Here is a 26209-nt window from a genome sequence, read left to right as displayed (position 1 = left end):
TGAAGCAAGGTGTTGAATGAACTTTTGATTGCTTAAAATGTACATGAAATACGGCAAAGATACTGTAGAGAAAACAGCCCACGTTTAGCACCGGTGGAGGAGACTACTAACAGCATCAGCAGTGGTATTGCTCTGAATTCATCATTTTATTATTTATGGATTTATGCCCTACTTTCTATAAATTGTATCCAAAGCAGCTGCATCTGTCATAGGCTTTGAAAGGCTATCCAGGCTTATCCTGGGGAAGGGGGGGGGGGAATGCAATAGCTCCACACTTACGTGTACCCTGGATGTTCGTTTCCAGCCTAGACTGGATATGAAATACCCATTCAGCCGAAAGTGTCATCTTGGAATATATTAGTTTTGCTACAAAAAGTCTGGAGTTGAATTTTCTGCAAGTGCTTCAGTTTTTATTGGAATACAAATAATTTTAATGTTCTTACTGTTTGAAATTCAGTAGTATCTAAAATTTTTGACAGTGTGCTCTGTCTTTGTAGTGCCTCATAATAATCTATTACTAGAGCCTTAGCTTAGATGAAAGACACCTCCCCCCTGCACTGCTTTTATAGTAGATTAAACTGAAACGCCCTTGTCCCAAATGAACAGTTTGCTCAGTTCTGATAAAGGAAGGCATTTATCCATGCCAAAGTGGTAATTTCAGACAACAGTAAGAAGAGCCAGCTTATAAAAACCACACACACACAGTTCCTCTGTTTTGTTTACTATAGTATTGCTTCTCTAAGTTTCAACCGGCAAATAATAAGACTCCAGTTACTCTCTTTCATACCCACCTCTCACCTGCACAGAAACAGGAAATAAAAGTAAAGTTTCTTCATCATAGTTGAGACATTGAGAATTGTTGACATTTTAACTATTTTATTCTCAATTTCAGGAAGGTTCTAGATTACTTTTTCCATTTAACATACTAGTTTTCCCTGTGCAAGATATATATATTTTTTTAAATAAGGGCCTATTCAGTCCTTTATTCAATTTATTTATTAAATTAAATTCAATTATTTATCCCATTTTTATTGGAGACAAGGGTGGAAATATTTTAATAAGTCAGTATTCACTTGTGAACACTAATACTCATCACATTTTGAAAGCCATAGGCCATAAATTTTGACAATTTTTTTGGCCTCTTTTGTCATCACAGAGTGAAATTTGCTTTGTTCTGATCCCCAAATTAACTTCCAATAAGAATTGCAAAAAAAGCACCAAATTTTTTTAAAAATGAGGAATAGTAGAGTAGTCTGATACAGTGGTGTAGCTAATGATTGTGTAGCCTGGTGCTGAGCTCAAAATGATGCCCTGGAAGTGATGTCACAACCGGAAGTGATGTCACACTCAGGCTTTTTAAAAAGTGAAAATCGAGGTAAAACTTGTCTCCTCCTCCTCCACCTCCCCCCAGAAACTCACCACCCATTTGCTCTGTCGATCCCCCCAGCCAGTGGTATAAGCTAAGGCATCTATCTGCTACCTGGGCTCAAAGAAGGTTTTGTAGCCCCCCCTCCACAACAAAATCAAATTTAATTAAGCAAATAAATAGGAAGTGTGCCCCTTATTGGTTAGAGATATTGTGCTGCGGTAAAGAGGAACAGTTATTCTCCCCTGCTAAATATCAGAGGAGCCCCACTTGAAAAAGATTTTCTTTACTCCATTAGCAGGGTTAACTGTATTATGGTACATGGAAATGAGATCTGATTCATATTAACACCTTATCGGTTTGATGCTGGACCATAGCAACATCTAGTTGGCTCTCAGAACAATCAGTCTCATAGATCAGTTCTGAGTTACAAAATCCACTTTTTGTTCCTTATGTCAATTGTGTTTTCGTTTTCTGGTTAATTGGGCATAGCTTTTGATAGAATACGGATATACCAGTGGGGTTTGTTGCTGTGTATTTCTCATTAAATTACCTTTCCAATGATTTATAACATGATGGTATTATTCATACATACCATTTTTTTTCACAATTTTGGCCACTAGTGTCAAGCTCAGCTTGTTGCTCCCCTAAAGCTTGTTGCCCGGTGCAACTGCTACCCCTGCACTCCCTTAGCTACCTCTGATGTTTCTTATGACATCATCAAGATCTTATATACATGGATTTCTAAATATGTGCAGTTGTATAAATGTATATAAAACATTCAGTGTGTAGGTGTGTAATTAAGAGCTATTCCATAATGACATGAGAAATATCTATTTTATAAATTTAAGGAAAAGTTAGAAGTAGATTGTCATTAAAACAGAAAATCAAAGTTAAGGTGTCACCTTTATTGGTATGGTTTCCCTTAAACTCTTCCAAGTGTTTCTTGGAAAAAAGTCTCACACGTAACACATGTTAAATATTTGTTATGTGGGTGTGGTAATATTTTTATCATTTTAGAAGTATTTATGTACAGTTTTTCAACAAAAAAAGTTCACAAGGTAAGTTTATATAGGAAAATAAAATTGTTCCTTTTTCAAAAGAAGCTTGCAATGTCTTGCCAAAAAACAAACAAAAAAACCTCAGATACAAGGAAGATACCATCAGCAGTTGCTGGGATGAACAGTTGTAGTGAGGGAGGCATCACTTTAAAATATGTATTGGTGCTGCTGAATTGTTTCTAGATTAAGTTGGAATTATTCATGTACAGGTGTGCCCCTTATCCATAGGGGTTCCGTTCTGAAACCCTCTGCAGTTCAGTGAAACTACAGTTACAGTTGACTACCTCGCCTCTACCATTTGGAGCTGAGGGGAGTTTTGCTCCTCTCACCTCTGAAGGGTCCTCTGAGCCCAGCAGAGGCCCTGGATGTCTGTCCTTGGTCTCTGCTGGGCTCAGACTGAGCCTGAGAAGGCAAAAAAAGTGACTTCCAGTTTCACGGAGAAACTGGAAGTGAGGTTTTTTAATGCCTTGTGAGGTATTCCCCAGTTTCAGTTGTGTGTGTGTGTGTATACATGACATGTATAGGGCACACATGTCTACGTGAAGGCAACATCTGTTGGCAACAACCGAGAGTTGCTATGCCAAGAAGGTGATGGAGAAATTCATAGTATCTTCCATGTGCAATCCTTGGAATATAAACCATAATTTTTTGCCTTTAAATTTTTAAAATCTTCGTTGCTATGGTTCTGATGATACCCACATGATGTTGCTTTTATTCCTGCTCTCACCTCTTTTCCAGGGACTTTCAGGAGTAGGAATAATGAGAACAGGCTCTCTTCATCTCAGTGGCACATCCTCTGTTAATTCTTCTTTGAGACGGGCAAAGCGCAAGGCACCATCACCACCTCCCAGAAAACTGCAAGGCCAAAGTAACAACAACATTGAGCCAGGTACCAATTAGAAGTGTGTCATTCTGTTAAAGCTAGATTATTCCGGAGTTTAACCCTTCATTCAATCCTTAAATTAATTTTGAAAGTTAATTTAATCCTTAATTTTAGATCTGGTTTTCTGCCTGTGCTAGGAGAGGATGAAATATTAACTAGATCATATTTATGAATACTTGGAATTTTAAGTATTGTGCAAGGAAAATGGGCCCTAAACTGTGTCAATATTTCAGGATCAGAGACAGTAGAAGCAATTCACCCAGAAGGTACAGCCAAAGGAAGAAATTCTGAAGTACTGACTCAGACAGGTACTTTCTGATGGTGTTTAGTGAAAAACAAGCATGCCTGTTCCCCAGCATTTTCATGGGATTCCACTTCTACCTCATGGGTTTTGAAGCTCTGTGCCCTTTCTTGTTCCCATTTATCACAAACTTTTTGCCACTAAATCATTCTAAGTCAACTTCAGTCCGGTTTCTTCTGTTTAAATATTTATTTTATTTATTCGATTTGTATTCCGCCTTTCTCCCCGAAGGGCTCCCAAGGTGGCTAACAGTAAAACATTAAAATACATTAAAAATACAGAATAAAAATAAAAACAAGATAAAATACAGAGCAGCAATAAAACACACAGTAAAAAACATTAATTTATAAAAGCAGCCCTTATAAGGTCTCAAAGGTTTTCCTAAATAAAAAATGTCTTGAGGCCACACCGGAAGGTTAATAGTGAGGAAGCTGTCCTCAGTTCAAAGGGGAGGTAATTCCATAACACAGGTGCCACCACTGTGAAGGTCCTGCTTCTGGCCACCATCCCTGTCACCTCTCTCAATGGTGGCGCAACGAACAGGGCCCCCTCAGATGACCTCAGAGAACAGACTGGACTATACAGAAAAAGGTGGTCTCTTAAATACGCTGGCCCCAAGTCATTTAGGGCTTTAAAGGGAAAAACCAGCTTCTTGAATTCAGCCCGGAAACAAATCCGCAGCTAGTGTAGCCGCCGGAGCAGTGGCATGACGGAGTCAAACTGCCGACCTCCAGCAACTGCACGATCTGCTGTATTCTGTACTAGCTGTAGCTTCTGAACCGTCTTCAGGGACAGCCCCACATAGAGCTTGTTACAAATCTATTCTTGATAATAATAATAATACTGGTATTTATATACCGCCTTTCTGGCGATTGGATTACTCCTCTGACTTTATTATGTCACCATGGCATGGACCACAGTGGCCAGATCCGCCTGAGACAGGTACAGCCGCAGCTGGCGCACTAGCCGAAGCTGGGCAAAGGCACTCCTGGCTACAGCTGACACCTGGACATTGAGGAACAGCAGTGAGTCCAGGAGAACCCCCAGGCTGCGATAGTTATGAATTGCATTGCAGATCACATAAATTGTACCATCTAGTTCTATAAACTGAGCATAAGATTTTTTTTTTTAAAGAAAAATACTTTTTCTACTGTGAATTTTAAAGCTATGAAGAATTTAGGGCTCCATTTCCATATTAGGCTGACTTAAGACCTATGTGTTTAACATGACATTAAATGCATGCAGGACTGTCTTTAGCGAGTGGGCCAACCCAAGCATATGTTAGAAGCCTTCAACTCTGATAGGGGCTTTTCCACCCTTCTTCCTTATTGGCTGCTGTGGGAATTGTGTCTCAAATTCTCCTTCAAAATGTCACCTCGTAGGGTCACTGGGATAAGCCCTATTGGCCTTTTGGGAGAGGGAAACAACCCTCTGACCACTTTTGCCTCTCTCCCTCAGAGACCAAAATGTCTGGGTTGCTTGCAGGTGTGTAGGGCAATCAAACGGGAGGTACAAAATGTTTTTCACAACTTACAGCACAATCCTATGCCTGTCTACTCATAAGTAAGTCCCACTGGGTTCAATGGGGCTTACTCCCAGAGAAGTGTGCTTACGATTGCAGCCTAAGTTTCCTAGATTTTTAGGATCTGGGGTTCAGATGCCCTGTTAACCATACCCTATTCTTCTGCTGTTTGTCATGTCGTAGTGCTTATCACAGCTTTCTCCCCTATCATTCTTTGCTTCTGTTGACTCCATCCTTTATCTTTTCTGTTCCCTCATTGCTTTGTCTCAGTTTCTTCTCCCATTAGAAGTTTCTTTCACTTTTCAGTTCCTTGTATTTCTTCCTGTCTTTTGATTCTCTGCCACTGACATATTCTAACAATTTGGGCAATTTTTTTTTGAATAATTCCATGTTAGGCAATGCCAAGCAGTGGCAACCTTGTATTTGGCAAATGAATCTCATCTAGTGCTGCCGGCAGAAGAGAAGGAGCAGCCAAACAGCTGTTCACATTTCCTTTGCTGTCTGAGGTTTGAGAGTGGGGAAACCAATTTCTGCTGACTCTCATTTGCCATGGAAATGGATTGTAAGGAACTGGAGAGGATTTAAACATTGGAAAGGAAAAGCTGGTCATTGCTGAAGCAAAAGCAACTCTGCCAGCTGTGACAGAAATTGACTTGGAACAGCCTTGCTTGTGGCTCCCCCTACAGTCCAGCCAACTGGGTTTTTATTTTAGGCTGTCTCTTCACACTGCTGTGGAGGATGAACAAACATTGTTTCCCCTTTCAGTCTAGATGTGCTAATCCCTGCCCATTAAAATATAGTTGACGCTCTAGTCAGGGGTGTCAGACATAAGGCCCAGGGGCCGGATGTGGCCTGTGGAAGCTTTTTATACGGCCCTCAGACTTTCAGCTGCTGAGTAGTGCTGAGGTGCTACTGCTGAAAGGGAAGGCCACATGAAAATTGGGCTCTCCCATATCTTGAAATATGATCAAATTTGTATATTTTCTCTTTTGTTATTTGCAGCTAATGAGTTTCTAAGAGAGGGAAAAAAAGTGTTTATTTTTGGTTATGACTTGTTTAATGACATCACTTCTTGCCTAATGACATCACTTCTAGCCCTCAAGCAGGCATCATGAATGCTATGTGGCCCTCTGTATGAAATGAATTTGACACCCCTGCTCTAGTTCATATATACATATACTCTAACATGGAGGGACTGTCACCCAGTTAAAGAAATTGTAGGCTTCCGAATGCATGCTTACCTGGGATTGAGCTGCACTGAACACATTGGGTTTTATTTCTAAGTACATACACACAGAATTACATTGCTAGTTGATTAATCATGCAAGTTTAATCAATAGATCAAATAATGGCCCAATCCAATTGAAGGGCAGTGCCGGCAGAATATGTGTTCTGCTGGCGCTGGCTGCTGCAAAAGTGCTGTAAAGTGCTTTGTGGCAGTGTAGGGAGCCAGCGTGGCAGTGGGAAGACCTGAGCCTTCCTGCATGCACTGGTGGAGCGACAGAAGCCCACTGGAGCAGGTAAGCCCAGTATGGGGGTGGGTGGGTGTGGGGCAGGGGGCAGAATGGGGTTGAGATGGGGTGGGCAGATCAGGCATGGCAAGGGGCAGGTTTGGCAGTGGTGCATGCCAAATTCCAGAACTCTTCCAGGGCCTGATCTGCCTGCATGGATCAATGTGGCGTTGCGCCGGCGATATCGCTGGAGCAGGTCTCAGTTCACCCATTGTGGCTGCTGCAGTTTACCCCGGGGCAAGAGGACAAATAGCTCTTTACCCTGAGGAGACCTCCAATAGCCAAAAATCTCCCACAGGAAGCAGTGTAGCTTGTGCTGGTACGGCTACGTTGCTGCACAGGTGTTAAGATTGGACTGCAAGTCTGTGTAAATTTGCCTATGAATAAAATTATAGGTTTGAAGGAAAAAAAGCATTCTTTGTTATTAGATGATGCATAGAGAGATCTCACAGCAAGCGCTACCTTAGAAAAGGGGCATTGTCTCCTATTTGAGAGTGAAGGAGGAAGACCTTTTCTGAGATGGTGCCTGTGCTCACTGGCTTTTGTAAATAAAAGTGTTAGAAGTAATTCACATTTTAAAGATAAGAATCTGCTGCCCAGTTTAACAGAGGTGCCTTTTGTAAACAGTCAAAAAAGCTTTTTAATTGATGCATTAACTATAACATGGCAGCCCTACTAACGTGACATAACCAACTAACTTGCTGGGACATTACTGCTTTCATTTTTCCTTTATTGTATCTTCTTTGATCAATTTTCACATTAATGTAAGTTAATTCATTGTATTGTTTCCCTAACCTGCTTCTTAGGTAAAGTAGTTGATCTAACCAGGACCACAGTGCCATCACCTGCCGCATGCTGCTTTGAACCCATCAATCATGATCAAAACAATATCCAGCAAATCTCAGATGAAACTAATCATTTCTCTAGTGCTGATACTCCAGATGAATCTGAAGTGTCTCTTAAATGTAGGTGGTTATCACGTCTTTGTGTTTAGGATAAATGTTCCTAAATTACATGGGCTAAGCCATTAATAGTTCATTTGGGGGCACTAAAAGGTTTTGTATACATTTTCTAGGGGAAGCTGTTTTATTGTCCATTCTATTGCATTTTCACATATTACGTACTTGTCGTCATGAGAATGGACTGAGATTATAAAATCCCATTCAAAATATCCACTGGTGCTTGAAGTGTTGTAGTGGTGGTTTGTTAGGGGACAGAAGTTCCACAGAAAGCTGGGAAAGCAACTGACTTGCCCCTGAATTATAATCGTGCTGAATAATTATCAGATGAAGTAAATGTTAAATATTATTGAAAGTAACAGTGCAATGAAAACGATGAATTAATTGTTATGATTAATTAAATGGCAACATGTTATAGTACAGGTACTTTCAAGGGTTTTTGCTAAATTAACCTTTTTTGTGCATATAAATTTCCAAGCTATCCATATGTTTCCCCTATGAGAACAAAACATTGCTACACTGCATTGAATTATTCTTAGCTGATCCATGCTGATATTAAAACTCAGTCAGAATTTTAAGCTATAGGCTCAAGGGGTTTTCCTCGAGCTTATCAGTAAGTAAGTATTGGTATCTCTTTGCTGTTTCAAAATGTGCCACCTTGTGTTTATCTTCTCCTAATACTACATCTTGTGCTGTTCTTGGGAATTTAGCTGACATAGGTTCTGAATTCAGCCTTGAGGAGATTGATGAAAAGGAAGAGATGCATGAAGAAAATGCAGGCACTTCTCTTAGTGTACAAGAGGTTTGCACTTCCACCAGTGCTTCAAATGTACCACTAGAGATGGGGAAAAATGAACCTACGTCATTGGCTGAGGATCCTAGTATTGAAACTGTAGATAATGTGAAAGACTCCAATGGTTCCAATGAAGAAAAAACAGAAAATAATAGTGCAGATGACAAGTAAGTTCGAAAAATTTAGTACTAGAGATGGCGGGGCTTGGGTATATGTTGATCAAACTTAGAAATGTGTCCCTCCTGATTGCATCATTCTATTTACTATCAAAGTTGCTAGAAGGAGAATAGGCTGTTCAGCCCAGTCCTATGGGCTCTAGCTGGCAGCAGAATGCACATTATGTTGCCAGTCATACTGGAAAAGTACCAGAAAGCACTTCCTGGCAGCGTGCTGAGTAGCCTATTGCTAGGATGCCAGTGGGGAGGCTGGAGCTTTCCCGCCCACATTGCCAGAGCTCCAGTCACTGACAGGAGCAGGTAGGACACTGCAGGAGGCAGGAGGGAGCATGATGGGGGCAAGAAGGCTGCTGGTGGATCTGGCAGTGATGGTGCACATCAGATCCTTCTGTCCATTTTCGCCGTCTTCTACCCCATCCTTCAACTTGCACTATTGAAATTGCTTATAGTGAAATAGAATTCAAATTCCCCTTCCCTGCTGAAGCCTCCTCATGCCAATGCAGCTGCACCAGTGGGAGGGGTGGTGATGTAGGATAGGATTGGGTTCTAGGCCTTTGTGCTTACAGGGGTACCCTAAACCGCTGCTATGTCATCTTTTCCCATTAATACCCAACAATGGATTGGTTAATGAATCATTTCTCTGAAGAATAAAGCCATGTGATCAATGTATTTACTTCAGCGTTTCTCAAACTGTGGATGTTTGTTTCTCAAACAAGTGGGTTGCAACCCAGTTTTGGGTGGGTTGCAGAATACATCCTGAAACCACCGATACTTCCAGGTTGCTGAGCTTTTGCATTTTTAAAAAGCCAAGAAATCTGCTTCTGGAGTGTGTTCCTCCTGATGAAAGTGTTTTTGTGATGTGACTCGGCCTGGAGCGGGCTGAAGATCACCAAGCAGAGTGCCTAGACTCTACTCAGCGGTCTTCAGCCCACTCCAAGCTGAGTCATGACATGTTCTTGCTGATGAAAACACTTCCATCAGAAGAATATGCTCCAGAGGCAGGCTTTTTGATTTTAAAAATGCAAAAGCTCAGCAACCCGGAACTGTTGGTGGTGATGTAATGACATCATCATGTCACTGCCAACACTTCCGGGTTGCCAAGCTCCATGCTGAGGCTGGGCAGAACCATTGATTTACAGCATTTCATAGCAGTATTTATTTTTTTAATTCCCTAAAATAGATTTAACAACCTCTAGTTTGTTGTTTTGGGTTTGTGGACTGCATTATTTTGTCCATCTTCTTCTGAAGGACCTTGGCCTTTCTTTTGCCTATTGTGAATTGGTAACACAATTATATTCCATAGACAGTTATGTTTTACAGGGCACAACAGAGTAAGATTTTCACTAGGAAAGTTGCACTTGATGACAGCATACCACCTGGAGAATTGCAGCGAAACAATGGTGAGCTTGGCTTCCGTTGCAATTTATTCTATTGTTACCTTTACAACGTGTCTTTTCAGTCACTGGATAATCCTTGAAATGTTTCTGATGACTGAATTCCTGTGCAAAATAATTTGTGAACGGCTCAGAAAAGGAAACCCTTGTGGCTGTAAATAAACCATGATGCTCCATGTCTATACTAGGGGATCTGTATATGAGACTCGCAGCCCAATCCTAACCAACTTTCCAGTACCAATGAAGCTGCAATTCAACTCCAAGGTAAGGGAATAAATGTTCCCTTACCTTGAGAAGGTTGACTGACCCCTCCCCCCCAACTGCAGAATGCAACCTGTGAAAGTTAGTTAGGATTGGCCTATAATGGTGCAATCTTATGCATGAGTAAACCTCATTTGAATTCATTGGGGCATATGTGGGCATAGGATAGAAGCTTATGTATGTTGAACATGTTAAGGAATATTCATGATTCTCACATAGACTGTAAAAGTGGTAAAGCAAGTAGCTATTCATCTGATGGCTGTGCAGCAGAGTTTAATCCCATTTAATGCTAAACAGGCTTTTAAATAAGAATGGGTGCATTATAGTGTAAACCTTGAAACAATGTTTTGGTCCTAATTTTAATTTCAGTATTATGTTTGCCTTATGAAAAGATCACAGTGATGCAGAAATTCTTCCACCGATGACAGAAGAAAGAATTGATGCAGAAGGGAGAGAAAGTAAAGTACTTGAAGCGGAAAGTTTATCAAACTGCAAAGTCTACCACATTGACATCTGTCTAAGCCAGAAGCACAGTATTCAAGAAGATCTAGGGGAATCTGATCAAAAATGGGATCAGTCTAAGTTGGAGCCGGTAAAGACTCAGGATGTTGCAATTCAGGCAACTCCACCTGATAATAGTTTTGACCAGACTGCAGTAAGTGTGAATACTGATACTCAGGATTGCAAACTAATTGTTCACAAGGATTCAACTTCCAAGCATGAATCGACTGTGGAGAATCAAGCCTCAAAGTTCCTCAACAGAGTACATGAGACTGTAGGAACTATGACAGAATTCAACCATCAGAGGCAACATGCTATGCATGACAGAGAGAATCTCAGTGGCAGTCAAAATAACACATCTGCTAATGAAAACCATGTTTTAACACAGAGAATTGTCACAAGTCCTGCTAGTTCTCCCACAAGAGGCTACCCGCTTTATCGACAAGACTCAAAGCCTAAACCTAAGCCTTCCAATGAGATTACAAGAGAATACATTCCCAAAGTTGGAATGACTACCTATAAAATAGTGCCTCCAAAATCTCTGGAAATATTGAAGAACTGGGAATCAGATGCCGCAGAGAATCAGGAAGCAACCTCTTTGCACATGTCTCCTAGTAATGAGAATTCTCAAGAACTTTGTACACAAACAGAAGTTTTCAGTATCACAAAAAGGCCAAATCAAACAGGGCCTGCTCTTTCACATGAAGTTACATCACCAGGAAACGATCTTCTGCAGAATACAATCAGTAGTGCTGACAATGCCTTGGTTTCTAACTCTAGTATTGCAAGCAAGAAAGTGGAAGCTGAACTTACCAAACCCAATCCAAACCATGTAGTAGCTCCGTTGGTGCTAAGTGCAGAAAAGAAAAGTTGTTCACCTCCTGCAGTGCAAGAAAAATCAAGCATCTTAAGTCCTCCAGCAAAGCCAAGCAATTTTTATTTGCAGATGCAAAGGAGGGCTTCTAGTCATTATGTTACATCAGCCATTGCTAGAACTGGTTCTGTGAGTAGCCCCACTCAAGGTGAAGCTAAGAGCACTGAGACATCAGCCATTGCAAGAACTGGTTCTGTGAGTGGCCCCACTCAAGGTGAAGCTAAGAGCACTGAGACATCAGCCATTGCAAGAACTGGCTCTGTGAGTAGCCCCACTCAAGGTGAAGCTAAGAGCACTGAGACAGAGAAAAAGTTGGCATCGCCAGATAAAACCTCTTTTCCATTCCCTAGAACAGCTAACGTTCCTCCTCAGTCAGTAGAGAAAAAGACTGAAAATGGTCACAGTGAGAAAAAAATGGATGTTCCCACTTCTCCTCCTGTAAAAATGCCTAAACCTCTGATTTCTCTTCCCTCCCAGCCTCCTTCATTCAATCCAAAAACTTTACGGACTTTCGTTCTGCCACAACCATATTCCAGTTCTAGGCCTTCGCCATTTGCTCTTGCTGTGTCATCTGCAGTTAGGAGATCACAGTCATTCAGTAAAACATGTAACAGTACAAGCAGGCCGTTAAAAGAGCAATCTTCTCTTGACCTTTCCTCATCAGTGTCCAACACTGAGATAAAGAACCATTCTCTGTTACAGACACCAGCAGAAGAGTCACAACACAGCATAATAGACAAGGTAACACTTGAAATAACATTTTTTTAAATGTGCCTTTTTCTCTAAAAACGCCTCAATCCTTGATACTGTCACTTGGGAATAAATTGTTTATCCCACTGTGCTATTTCATTTTGCAAGTAATGTACAATGGCTTGTTAACAGGGTTCTGTGCCATAATTCTATGCACAAACTAAAGCGGTATAATCTCACTTAGAGCAGTGTTTTTTTCCCCCAACAGAAAAATAATTGTGCAAGCAATGAGCAAAACAGGCAGGTGACCTCTTTATCTGGCCACTCAACAACTCCTGTCTGTGTAAGAGGCACTGCTGTAACTCTCCAACGCCCTGACCCAGAACAGATCCACCAGAGCTTGCTGGCCGCAATCCGCTCTGGAGAAGCTGCTGCCAAATTGAGACGGGTGAGGTTTTCTTTTTTCTCATCATTAAATCAATGACAATGGATTTACAGTGCTTATTTCAGAATCACCGTAGCAATCAGTGTTGGCATTAATCACGAAGATGGAGTCTTATGAGAGCGTGATTTTTTAAAAATGGTGTCAGTAGGAGATATATACAGACTGTAAACTCTGCTGCCTTGATTTGACTAATGGATAGAGTGACAATGCATTTCTTAAGGATAAACTTAGCATTTCTTAAGGATAAACTTGGAGTGTAGTGATCCACAGTTTTTGGCTGGCTTTGCTCGCCAACCCAGAAGTATGGTTGTCTCCAAGGCAGTCCCTCTCTTTCTCCCCCACTCCGCATGTATTAAATATTTTATGTATTGCCTTTCCTTCTGAATAAGTGGGAGCACTTCCTTCTCCTGCTCTACAAAGCAGGAGAGGGAACTAGGGTTACTGGGTGTCACTGGCCATACTAGACTAAGGGCCCAATCCTATTCTCCCCCCCCCACCTATTGCAACAACACCAAAATGGCTAATACTACATCCTTCGGGGGGGGGCAGTTGCAGAGATCTCCTCTGGGTAAAGGAACATCTCTTTCCTGGCGTAAGCTGCTGAGCCACAGGAGAGTCTATTCAGACCTGTCTGTATGGGCTTGCCACAGATCAGACCCAGAAAGGGGGTTAGGATTTGGCAGCCGCCTCTGCCACCAAACTTGTCCATTTCTGGGCCTGATCTGTCCACCCCCAATCACCTCCTGTTCCATCCATCCCCTGCCCTGTTACCTCCCCATTCCACCCTCCCCTGCCTTGTCACTGCCTTGTTCCGTCCTCTTCCATGCTCTTGTCTAGTTCAGGGGTGTCCAAACTTTATGGCAGGAGGGCCACTTCATCTCTCTGACACTGTGTCGGAGGCCGGGGGGAAAAAAAGAATTAATTCACATTTCAAATTTAAATAAATTTACATAAATGAATATATTATAGATGGAACTTATATGACTGAGTGAAGGTCTTGCTCTATAGGCTCAAGGCCTATAAAACCTTTCCTTCACTGCTGCTGCTACATCACAGACGTGAAACAGCAGGCAGTGGAGGGAGCCCTCATCCCACAGCTCATGCGAGATGCTGAACAGTTGGCTGAGAGCAGTTGCATCAGGTCAGAGAGGGCTCCAGCAAGTCTCCAGAGGGCCAGAGGCTCATTGGAGACTGGAGGCCTCCTGAGGGCCAGATTGGGAGTCCTCGAGGGCCGCAAGTGGCCCCAGGGTTTGGCACCCCTGGTCTAGTTGGTAAGGCAGGGAGGTTGTGGCACTTATCCTCATTGATGCCAGCTCCAGAGTTCTGACTCCTGGCGTTTCTCAAATGGCAGCTAGAAGGAGAAATATAACCATGCTTCTGTTGGGTTGCATGTGTGCTGTGTGAAAGCTGCATATAGGTGAGAAAAAATCCCTAAGAAAATGTTTTTAATTTCTTGTGTTTCTGCTATTTGCTCTTGCTTGTTTGGTGAGAGAGAACCTTTCACTTGAATAGCTAAGCGAATCACACAAAAACTAAAAGTTTTTGTCTGCTTTTCATTCAAGTCTTTATGATTCAGACATCAACTCTGCAAATGTCCCCCAAGGCTGATTTTTGTTGTCACTAGGGAACTTGGCAGTTCCCAAGCTTGTCTGACCAAGCTTGTGGAAGATCCTGACTTAACTGTTAAAACTTAGGAAGGTTCCTTTTATATAGTCTCTATCTGTCCTTCCATGTGAGTAGTAATAGGGTTAGGGGCAGGCTATGACCAGTTGTAGTTATAGTTTCCTAGGGTTTCATTCAGTTGAGTGAAAGACCAATTGAGCCTCCAGAAGCATTGAGAGACAAGCTTAGGAGCTCCACAGCCCCTTGCTGTCAAGCTTTGAAGCTTCCCTGAGTTGTGCCAATGAAGAAGGTCAACAGGTATGCCAGAGTAGGTTAATAGTTTAGGGATTGCAAAAGCTCTCTATAGTTTTACAAAGTCAGTCTCTGTAGGATTTTGCATGCTTTCTTCTAGTTTCCAGAATATTAAATGAAAACTGAAGGTATCCCTCAAAAGTGCACCCAACAATATCAAATACAATAAAAGTGAAAATGTAACTAAATACAGTGGAATCCCTCTTTATAAAGGGTTCACTTTACGATTAAGGGCACGAGCTGTGCCCCAGGTCGGTGCAAGTCCCTTGCGCTGGCCCAGGAGGATCGCAGACGTGCTGTAAAACACGTTTACGTCTCCTTGGAAGTTGGCTGAGCTGGCACAGGGACAAGCTCTGGCCCACAGAGGCTACATCTGGCCTCTGCACCAACTTGGGGAGGGAGGGTTGTGTTGTCCAAGCTCGGCTGATGCAGAGGTCTGGGGAGGGCGGGGAGGAGGTTGGAGGGAGGCATTCCAGGGCAGGGGAAGGGCAGTCGGTTGGCGGTCCTGGGGGTGGGTGGGTGGGGAGCAGGAGGCAGGGCTGGGACTTGGCTGTTATGCCGGATCCCAACCCTGCTCTTTGAGCATCATGGAGTGGCTGCAAGCCACTCCATTCTCTTTGGACTTTTGTCACTTCCTGAGGTGGCACAAGTCCGAGGAGACCCATTGGGGCTGTGGTGGCTTACCCCGCGTATACCCTTGCCTCCGGCTGAGCCACTTTTGGCCGCAGTCTTGCGCTGGATATAGCACAGGCCTCCTTGCCTGCCTGTTCCAGTGCAAGATAGGATTGCACTGCACATAACTTTGCAAAGAACGCCTTGTGAGAGGATGAGATGATCAATAGCACTCCCCTGAGATCTTGTGTGATCATGCAATAACTTGCGAGATCATTCAGGATATCACTCAATCTTGGCCTCGTTGAGATGGCAGCACCCGGGAAAGCTGGTGCCCTTTGAGTTTGCAGTGGCACCCGAGGGCACCGCGGCACACAGTTTGGAAACCACTGCAGTAAGTTATTCACTTTATGATGGGGTCGTGATTGCCAGCAACAGGACCTCATGGGTAGATAAGCCAATCAATGATGTAAATGCAAGCATTTGGTAGCATCTCTGCCAGTTACAGCATTTTTAACATTGTGACTGTGTTTTGAGGGAAGGATACAGCCTTGTAATTTGTGTTTCATAATTACAACATAGTGTAAAGTGATAACCCTGGTGCCTACAGTAGGCACCTTTTTGAAATCTCCCTTTAGAGAGGCAGATACCTTAGTTCTGTGGCAGAAACTTCAACTTCCAAGATCTTTGAATGAATTACCAAAAAGCCCTTTGTTACTGGGTTCACATTACAATATCATGACAATATAATGGTGTCTCCAGAATGGATTACCATCATAAAGTGAGGATCCACTTTAGACTGTTTTGGCTCAATTCTAATACCAAATAAGTTTAGCAAAGTTGGCATAGCCTAGTTTCATTTTGGTCTTATACAGAAGGAGCTTCAGATTTTCCTTGGTTCTACCCATTATAAACACACAGCTGATTTTTAAAAAAATATATAATGACTGTGCTTATTCACTATCTAACAAATTATGAGGAAGTGGAATGAGGAAAGTGTGGTATCAAATTTATTTTTAAGCCTCTTGTGAAGATGAAGTCAGGCAATGTCTTTAAAAGGTTGCTTTACCTTTTAAAACCAGTCAAATTGCAGGAAGGAAATTAAGCAGTAATGCCAGCAGACCGAGAGTCCAAATTACCAGGAGTCCAATAGTTACCAAATCTACTTGTGTATGAAGCGCAACTTTCATTTAACGCATATTTAAATGGCGAAGTTGGGCTAATGGTTTATGCTCTTAAATTGTGTTAAAGGTCTGTCAGGTGCTCTTGGCACCCGCCAAGCATTCAAGAAACAATACTATGGTCAGCCAAGCAGTTTTTTTTAATAACTTGCCTAGGGTGCAGAGCCAAACTCTGTGACCTTTTGTGCTGCAGTTTTATTCCTGCTGAATAAAGCCTGCAATAATTACTAACCAAACGGGTCAAATGAGGTTGGAATTTAAAACTATTTTTTTTCTTCAGAGTATTTCCATCATATGACCAAACTCTATCTTGTTTGTTTTTTTCTTGGGATCAGTGGTTGCTTTTAGATTAAAAATATAATGCAAAGCAGTATATATTTTTCTTCTGCAGTCACTGCTTACCAAACTGTGCTCCATGGTGCCTGAGGGCACATGGTGGCACAGGATAGCCCCAGCTGCCTGTTCTTCCCGGCTCCCCTGGGTGGCACCATCTTGGATCATGCGAGATGTGCAGTTCTTATTAAATCTTGCATGATCCAAGATGGCAGTGCCCAGAAGAGCCAGGAAGAAGAGACTGCCATGAAAGAAGGGCACTGGGACCATGGTAAGTTTGGGAACTGCAGGTATACTGCAGTAGTCAGATGCTCAGAGTATAGAATCTGTGAGCTGGACAGAAATAAAGATTCTTCTGAAGAACAATTGCATATGGCTTGAAACATGGATCCCTTTCTTAAAAGGCACCCCTGATTTTAATATATCCAGTTTTAAAGACTCTGAAGTATGTTTGATTGGATGGGTTATAGAGGCCTCTTCCACTGTGTGATGCCATCTTCTGCATTGAAATCAGCTGAACTTTCATGTTTCCCATACCAGTTGTGTGGGAGAGGTAGCTTTGCCCCATACTTGGTGGCTGAACTCAAGGCAAAGCAGGGTAGAAAGAGGCCATGATTAGAAGAGGTAAATCATTTGCAGCCTATAGGGTGGCTTCTGCCTCCAAGTGCCTTAGTTTAAACGCTAAGATGAAGTTCCGCTTTCCTGCCCATTAGTAATAGTGCAGGATTATTGCTTTAGGGGCTGAATTTAAATCTTCTTCCCCCCCTCCCTGGGGCATCTTCCCAGGGGATGCCTGGGGGGCTTTTTTCTTCCTAAATTGGGCATTAGATGCAAGTGCATAATCCAAAGGGGGTGAAATTGGAGGACAGTTAGGGTCCGTAGCAGACTGTAACAATGTTTAACAATGTTTGGGCTCCTTTGAAAATCTGGACATGCCAGAGTAGTATAGACTTAGGCTATTAAATCCCCAATTAAAAAAAATGTTTTTGGGGTAACTTCTGGTTTTACTGAAAGTATCTCAGTCTTCTGAGGCCTCCAGAGGCCAATAGAGTGTGTTGCCAGACCAGGGTGACCTGGAAGAGGCCTCCAGAGGTGCCCATTAAGTCATTCTGACCTGAAAGAGGGCTCTGGGGATTGTCCAGTAAGACAATTACATTCCCTTAGAGAATGGCACCAGTTTGGAGCCAAACAGTACCAGGAGCAAGTTGGAGGGCCCGGCTTGCGACTCACTGCACATGGGCTCACAACCCACTGGTGGGTTTGGGAAGCCTCAATCTAATTGTTAAAATCAAGGATAGCATTAACAACATGGTACATATTCTTGTCTTATCAATTAAAAAAGTTATAGATTTCCAGATTTGCGATTGAAAACCGGAAGTGGGTTCTGATTGCTTTTTAAAAATACTTTCTGAGGCTTGGGGAGCCCTGTGGAGGCGTCTGCAGGCTCCCCACACCTCCCAGAGGCCAGTGCTGCTCATGGAAAGTAGGAAAGAAAACCCTTCTGTTCCCGGCAGCAGTGCATTCCTGGGGTTCGCATCATTGCCTTAGCCCCATCCCTGCATCTACTTCCCAACTCCCATATAGGAGTTTGGTAATCACTGCTATATAGAATAAATATGGACTGTCTCAAATCTCATTGGGTATGTGGAGACAAAGCATTGTGTGATTGGGTAATATACAAGGTGAAGGGATGATGGCCACAAATTTTAAAATAAGGCATATAGTTCAATCATTAATACACAACTGTGATACATTAAGACTAATTCTATGCATTCTAGGCAGTCTCATTCAGCTCAATGGGGCTAACTTCTGCGTAGACATGTAGATGGTCTGGTAAGAGACATGACAGAAGCAGAATAGCAAATACAGTCTAATGTTGGAAAAGGGTTTAGAAGCAAAGTTGATGGTATAGAATGGGGCAATAAGTCTAATTAGAAAGAGATGGGATTCTAATGACAGTTGAGGAGTTGGGAATGGATTTGGCAAAAGAAAATGAAATGTCTGAATGACTCTTTAAAGTGTTTTTAAATTACAACTGGATTGGTATCTGAAACCCATATGTTTGAAGCAAATCTACATTCTTCATGAAGATGATTGTTGTTAGTGTCACTTGCCAGGAGGAGGAAAGTTGCACATGTTCTAGAAATGTCATTTATTTTTATGATAACTGCTTTCCAGGAATTTACTAGTGTAGGACATCACTGGATGCAACATACCATATATACCAGAAAATGTATTACTTGGCTGTCTTAAAGACTGTGTGTTAGCAGAAGTATGGAACTCACTCATTGCCTTATAATAGCATTGTTGTGCTAAGTGGAAAAAGTCTGACATATGACATATCACTATTATGTCAGTGGTTTAAAATAATCTGATCTATTGTGTTGAAGGTGAAATTAACTTATAGTAAAAGAAGAATGACCTATTAGAGTGTGGTTGAAAAATTGAGTTTGTTATAGTGGAACAAAATGTTGTGTTGGAACAACAAATGTGAAAATGGAGAACAACCCTTTGTTGACTTAGCACTCATAGTAAACAACTAAAGGGAAAGTAAGAAAATTGTATGAAAAGGGAGGATGTAAGAAAATGAAGAAATGTAGTACTATTTATTAAAATTTGTGTGTGTGTGTGTGTGTGTGTGTAGTATTAGGTATTTCTATTTTACTATTTTATTCATAATAATGTTTTTATTATTTGACAAACTTGCAGTTAAAGAAGAAAATCCAGTTCGGATCTTTATACGTTTGGGTATAGAGGCATTGGAGGAAAGTGTGTGTGCATGTAGTGACGTTATAAAAGCAATCAGCATTCTGGAGAATTGCAGTCAGGGTAAAAATGAAGAGAGGAAGAGAAGTAGGAATGCTTAGGATGATATTGACAAAATGTTGTGAAAAAATGGTTCTAAAGAAAAATATGTGAAGGTTTTATTAAAGCAGTACTTCTTAGCTCACTTTGTAGTTATTTTTCTAAAGTGTCAGATTTTTCCAGATCTGTCAGTGGAGCCAGGTGGTGGTTATATTTTTAAGTAATTTGACAACAGAGTCAATGTACACTTTTATGAGTGCTCACTTTGCAATTACCTAGTTCTTGTGCTACAACTAAGGAGGCATGGTAGCTACCAGAAAACTACTACTTTTCCCATTGCTGTTTCCCTCCATCATCTTGTTAACAGATGAAACTCTGAAGACTATGAGATCAGACTGACTGCATTGTTCCTTTTCATACCGATGTTCCCAGTTCAGTTGCTGATGCTGGAGTGGGATGATGACATGTTGGCACCAGTTTAGAGTGTTATTTTAATTTGTTGTTGTTGTTTTAATTTTAGACAATGTGGGACTAACCCAGAAAGAAGCAGTTTTTCAGTGGTACACATGCTGCTTCAAGAAATTGGGGCATGTGTTGGGAGTGGTTTTTTTGGGGTGCGGGTACCAATGGTATCACTAGGGTTTGTGTCAACCATGTGCAAGGCCAGAGTATCACCCCCATGATGGATCTCCTCTTATGCAGCAGGCGGGGCAATGCCCCGGGTGGTGAGCGTGGGGATGTACTGTTACACTGCTCCTCTTGATAGAACACAGATATTTCAACGTGGTTTCTTTAATTGCATTCTGCATGAAATCACACATGGTATCATATATGGAATGGTATATAACACAATGATATTATTCCTACAAACCACGATTTTAGTGATTTTGATCCCTTGTGGTGTCGCTCCCCCTCTGCTTGTCACCCAGTGTGGCCTGTAGCGATGCCACTGGGTGTTACAGTAGTGTGTGTTTATTTCTGATGTGCCATGCTTCCTTTAGCAATATGAAAGTTGGACTAACAGCGCAATCCTATTCCCCCCCCGCCTCGCTGGTGCAGCTGCACCAGAAATGTACACACTGTATCCTGCAAGGGGGAGGTGGAGTGTGAGGCTTCAGAAGGGAAACAAAATTAAATCCCCTTTCCCCTGCATAAGCCTCATGACCAGCAATGGATCAACTTGGACCTACGCCAGTAATTTTGCTGCTGCAAGTCTATGTAGAAAACGTGGGTGGGGATTCTGTAGCCAGAGGGGATAGGATCCAGCATGTGCCACTGCCAATGGATCCACCCCTCCCACAGTCTCCTCACCCAGTTTTGCTACCTCCCCTCCCCCACCATGTTACCTGTTTTATGACCATTTTTGGCAGTTGCTGCCACTGGAACATGCGTTCCATTGGCATCGAGGCCCAATAGGATTGAGCCATTAAGACCACAGGAGATCTGTGGATGCACACAGGTGATTGTTGTGCTTCCCAGTAATTTGACACTTGGAATTAAATTAAAATGTTATTTTTAACCGAAGCAACCCCATACTTCTTAAGAGGCATCACAGAAATGGATAAACTGTATAAATGTGCATATCTTCAATAGATGTGATTGTAGCGATACCTCACATTCATAATTTTCAACAGGTTAATCAGTGACCACTTTTGCCCACTTTGCGTGTCTTTTGGTTAACTTCCAGTCTGAGCCAGTTTCATGGTTCTCTGCCATTATTTTGATTATTGTTTGTTTTATCTCTTCCAGGTTGGTCCTCCATTAAATACTGTTGCCATCAATGGAAGGTCTAGTCTCAATTCTTCAGTGTCTGTAGAAGCAAGATACAATAATCACTAGGACTCAGTACCAAATATTTTGCACTTTTGTCAGCCCTGCATAGACCAGCTTCAGAGTTAATTGCATATTGCTGAAGAATATGCATAAATGCAGGGTTGTGTTGGTATATATATATTGTCAAATGAAGTGTAGAAACTTCACATGGGGTCTCAATGGCTGGGAAAGAGTTGTTAAAATATATAATTTATAGCATTTATTTTGCCTTTTCTCTTTAAAGCTGAAAATGCTGCTTCTGAACTTAAACATGGTGCAGAAAATTTTGTTTTTTCTGCCATAATAATTAGACACATTGATTTCCACTTTATCCATAATGAACATGTGTAGCAACATGCTGTATGAAGTTCTTAAATGTTTATAACTGCCTAATAATTATGTTCACAAATGTATGAATTTAAATATATTTCTGCCACTTGTTGCCTTGATTGTTACATTGGAAACAAATTACTGCAGTTAGCAGAGCACGGTCTAGCACTGCAATTGGGAAAGTTTTCTTAATCTAAACATGTTGGGCACAATCCAGCCAGAGTTTATATACTTCTAGTCCTGTTGATTGTTGGACTCTCATTTAATCAGTGGACCTTGAAAATGCTTAATACTGGCTGGACCATGCTAAGTTAGGATTAGTATTATTTGTTATAGTGTATTTTGTACACCAAAGTGAGGAAGTAAGTCTCAAGAGTGTTTTGTTAACACTAGATGCAACTCTTCTTATGAAACACTGTTACACAAATAGCCTTGGTGCTTACAGCAAAGTGCCTTTCAGTTGCAACACCAACCCTATGACAACATAGACCTTTTTGAAAACCAACAACTAGGTCAGCATCCCACTAAATCTATATATCGTATCGGAAGAAACTATATGGCACATCAGGGATGCTCTGGCAGCTTCAGGTAGATTCATATAACCTGCAAATAAGCCCAGAAAACAAATGTATGAATCAGTGCTCATTACTCCCTTAGTGTAGGTGTTACTGTCCCTTGCCGACCTGACTTCCACTATGCCAACCTGCATCATGTCCTACTGACAACCACCAAGACTGTGAGGAAGGGAAATATACTAGCTAGCACATGGGTATGCAGCCCTGATTCAGACAATGATAAACCATGGCTAAGTACTATGTGAATGAGCATGACTGAATTGTAGGCTCACATGTTTTTTTTCATGTGCTAGAGGAGAGTAAAAACTTTTTATTTCACTTCAACAACAAACTGTAGCTCTCTATTACATACCTTCTTAGGGAACTGTGGTTTGAGGCTTGCTATGATATCAACCATAATTTGATATCATGGCTTGCTCTAACTATGGTTGGTTGAACAAACCACAGTTCCCTGACTTTCTATGGTTAAATGTGTTTGCTCTCTTCTGGCACAGGAGGAAAAAAAGGAGCATAATAGTCTTTAAGGTTTATTCATGTAGTGTTAAACCATGCTTTAATATTGTATCTAATTTGGGTCATGGTGGAAGTTTCACAGGTCAAGCATTTGGGAATCCAGATTTGCAGCTGAATAGCTGAATGCAGCTGAAAGTGTATAATGCAACTTTGGGTTGCCATGAAGACACCTTATTTGGCAACTGATACATTCTTGAGTATGGGAAAAGTGTGAGGACCAGATTTAGTTAAAGGAATCCTTTAACTGAGTGTATTGGCACAACTCAGTCAACATTTATGTGAACTGTTTGAAAAGATGCAAAAAAGCAAGTTTTATGCAGCATACTATGTATAGTTTTTTTTTCTCCTAATAGTCAGAAAAGCAATATTTTTAAATGTACATTATTAGATAATTTTTAAAAAATTATTTGAAATTCAGGAAATTAAATTAAAGGTAGAGGAGTGAAAAAAGCAAACTACATTTTCTGTAACTAGGAAAAGAGAGGGTGGTGATTTCCACACTATAAAATTTATTTTAATAACAATTTAAACAACACAATACCAATAGTTTTGTCAGTTTAATAATTGCTACCAAAATAGAGCAGCAGCGCACAAACAAAATCCTCAATAATAGGTAGGGCGCTTATTTGTCTGTAATCTCTTTCCCTGTCAACTTTAATGTTACATTTGTAAGACAAAATTGTATTTGTGAACCTAGTTCTGATCCTGTAGATATATGCTGCAAATACTGGGATATTTTCAGTGTTCTAAAATCATGTTTGGTTTTGTTAAATAAAAGTAAAGTTATATTGTTTTATTCGTAAACAATTCTGTTGAGCTACATCTTATTTTTAAACACGCTAAACCAGTGTTTCTCAAACTGTGGGTCAGGACCCACTAGGCGGGTCACGAGCCAATTTCAGGTGGGTCCCCGTATGTATTGTATTTTTAATATATTAGACTTGATGCTACCATGGTCTGTGACTGCATTTGGGGAAATGTTACGGACCTGTACTGTTTATACTTTCAACAATGATAGTAAATGGAAGTTACTCCTGGGCAAGTGCAGGTAAGATTGCAGCCTAGGATTGTTAAAATGTTCCCGCTTGATTATGTCACTTCCAGTCATTACATCACTTCCAGTGGATTCTGACAGATTCTCATGCTAAAGAGTGGGTCCTGGTGCTAAATGTGTGAGAACCACTGCTCTAATGTATTTTTAAAAAAATTCACAACTGCTTATGCTTCTTTTGCCTGTGCTAAATATGAGTTGCTTACTATACGACCTTAACCCATTTCTGCCCAGCCCAGATTTGATCGCTTGATTGCATACGTGCAATGTTGGGCAAAATGACTTAACTAGTATATTTGCAACTACTTTTGTGATGGTTCCCTCACCAATCTGGTTATACATAGAATTTCTGTCCATGTGTGTTCTCAACATGTTCACAAATCATGCAAACAGTGTCCACCTTCTCAAGAGCATCATTTCTGTAGTATTATCATCATCATTTCTGTAGACCTTCTAAAAAGGTAAACTAGATGGGCAAAAGTCTTATGACAAATATCCAGGCTGATGTGGGAACAGCTATGAAGGCTCAACCAACCATGCCGATAAAGGTGCACAAACAGGGCCTTCGCATAAATGTGGATTACCAGGAGTCATGTGGTAACCAGTTTTTTAAAACTGTTCAAGCTGGGGAAGCATTCTGTAGCTATGGTTCTGAAAGCAAGACCAATGTTATCGCCCTTTGCTGTCATGGGGCCTAAGCAGCTGGAGAAGCGTAGTTGGTCTGGTTTTATCCAGCTGTCTTTAAAGTCCATCTTCATGGAGTGCGTTTGGATCTGCAACAACATAGAGAAAATCTCACCTCTTGCAAGCAGGTGCTCATGGTTAGTTTGCAAAATGAGCGCTTGCTGGCTGTGTCACGTATGGTGACAGACACGCACATTTGTAAAATGACTGATCCATATGGTGCTTCTTCATCAGCTTCTTCCTGTTCATTCACCTTCTTCCTGTTATTCTTAGAGACAAGAAGAGCTTAGTAATGAAGTAGCACCAGGAATAAAATTAACTCTATTATAAAGCATAAGAGCACTTCAGGGATGTAGATAAATATTCACTAGGGCAGTATTTTTCAAACTGGGTCAGGGCCCCTTAGGTGGGTCGCGAGCCAATTTCAGGTGGGTCCCCATTCATTTCAATATTTTATTTTTAATATATTAATTAGACGATGCTATCATGGTATGTGACTGCATTTAGGGAAATGTTAAAGATCTGTACTTTTAATAGGTTACTATGTACGTGCTTTTAACAGTAAATGGGACTTACTTCTGGGTAAGTGCAGGTACGATTGCTGCTTAGGATTGTTAAATTTTCCTGCTTGATGATGTCACTTCCGGTCATGACATCACTTCTGGTGGGTCATAAGAACATAAGAACAGCCCCACTGGATCAGGCCATAGGCCCATCTAGTCCAGCTTCCTGTATCTCACAGTGGCCCTCCAAATGCCCCAGGGAGCACACCAGATAACAAGAGACCTCATCCTGGTGCCCTCCCCTACATCTGGCATTCTGACTTAACCCATTTCTAAAATCAGGAGGTTGCGCATACACATCATGGCTTGTACCCCATAATGGATTTTTCCTCCAGAAACTCGTCCAATCCCCTTTTAAAGGCGTCTAGGCTAGACACCAGCACCACATCCTGTGGCAAGGAGTTCCACAGACCGACCACACGCTGAGTAAAGAAATATTTTCTTTTGTCTGTCCTAACCCGCCCAACACTCAATTTTAGTGGATGTCCCTTGGTTCTGGTATTATGTGAGAGTGTAAAGAGCATCTCCCTATCCACTCTGTCCATTCCCTGCATAATTTTGTATGTCTCAATCATGTCCCCCCTCAAGCGTCTCTTTTCTAGGCTGAAGAGGCCCAAACGCCGTAGCCTTTCCTCATAAGGAAGGTGCCCCAGCCCCGTAATCATCTTAGTCACTCTCTTTTGCACCTTTTCCATTTCCACTACGTCTTTTTTGAGATGCGGCGACCAGAACTGGACACAATACTCCAGGTGTGGCCTTACCATCGATTTGTACAACGGCATTATAATACTAGCCGTTTTGTTCTCAATACCCTTCCTAATGATCCCAAGCATAGAATTGGCCTTCTTCACTGCCGCCGCACATTGGGTCGACACTTTCATCGACCTGTCCACCACCACCCCAAGATCTCTCTCCTGATCTGTCACAGACAGCTCAGAACCCATCAGCCTATATCTAAAGTTTTGATTTTTTGCCCCAATGTGCATGACTTTACACTTACTGACATTGAAACACATCTGCCATTTTGCTGCCCATTCTGTCAGTCTGGAGAGATCCTTCTGGAGCTCCTCACAATCACTTCTGGTCTTTACCACACGGA

The 26209-nt window shown here is 41.6% G+C and overlaps 1 protein-coding gene across 2 annotated transcripts in view; it reads left to right on the top strand.

The window, feature by feature from the left end:
* Positions 1–23619, top strand: part of COBLL1 (cordon-bleu WH2 repeat protein like 1) — a 110622-nt gene extending 87003 nt beyond the window's left edge. For both annotated transcript variants that reach the window (XM_066612119.1, XM_066612118.1), the window contains 7 exons: positions 3166–3316; positions 3544–3618; positions 8314–8563; positions 9893–9972; positions 10620–12343; positions 12561–12740; positions 21332–23619. In XM_066612119.1, the coding sequence (XP_066468216.1) occupies positions 3166–3316; positions 3544–3618; positions 8314–8563; positions 9893–9972; positions 10620–12343; positions 12561–12740; positions 21332–21421 (2550 nt within the window). In that variant the 3' untranslated portion in view covers positions 21422–23619. The remainder of the gene's footprint in view (positions 1–3165; positions 3317–3543; positions 3619–8313; positions 8564–9892; positions 9973–10619; positions 12344–12560; positions 12741–21331) is intronic.
* The last annotated feature ends 2590 nt before the right edge of the window (positions 23620–26209 follow it).

Source organism: Tiliqua scincoides, chromosome 1, assembly GCF_035046505.1.
Source record: "Tiliqua scincoides isolate rTilSci1 chromosome 1, rTilSci1.hap2, whole genome shotgun sequence".
NCBI classification, from domain to species: domain Eukaryota; kingdom Metazoa; phylum Chordata; class Lepidosauria; order Squamata; family Scincidae; genus Tiliqua; species Tiliqua scincoides.
The sequence above is the reverse complement of the archived record's forward strand: the minus strand, read 5'-3'. Positions and strand labels throughout refer to the sequence as shown.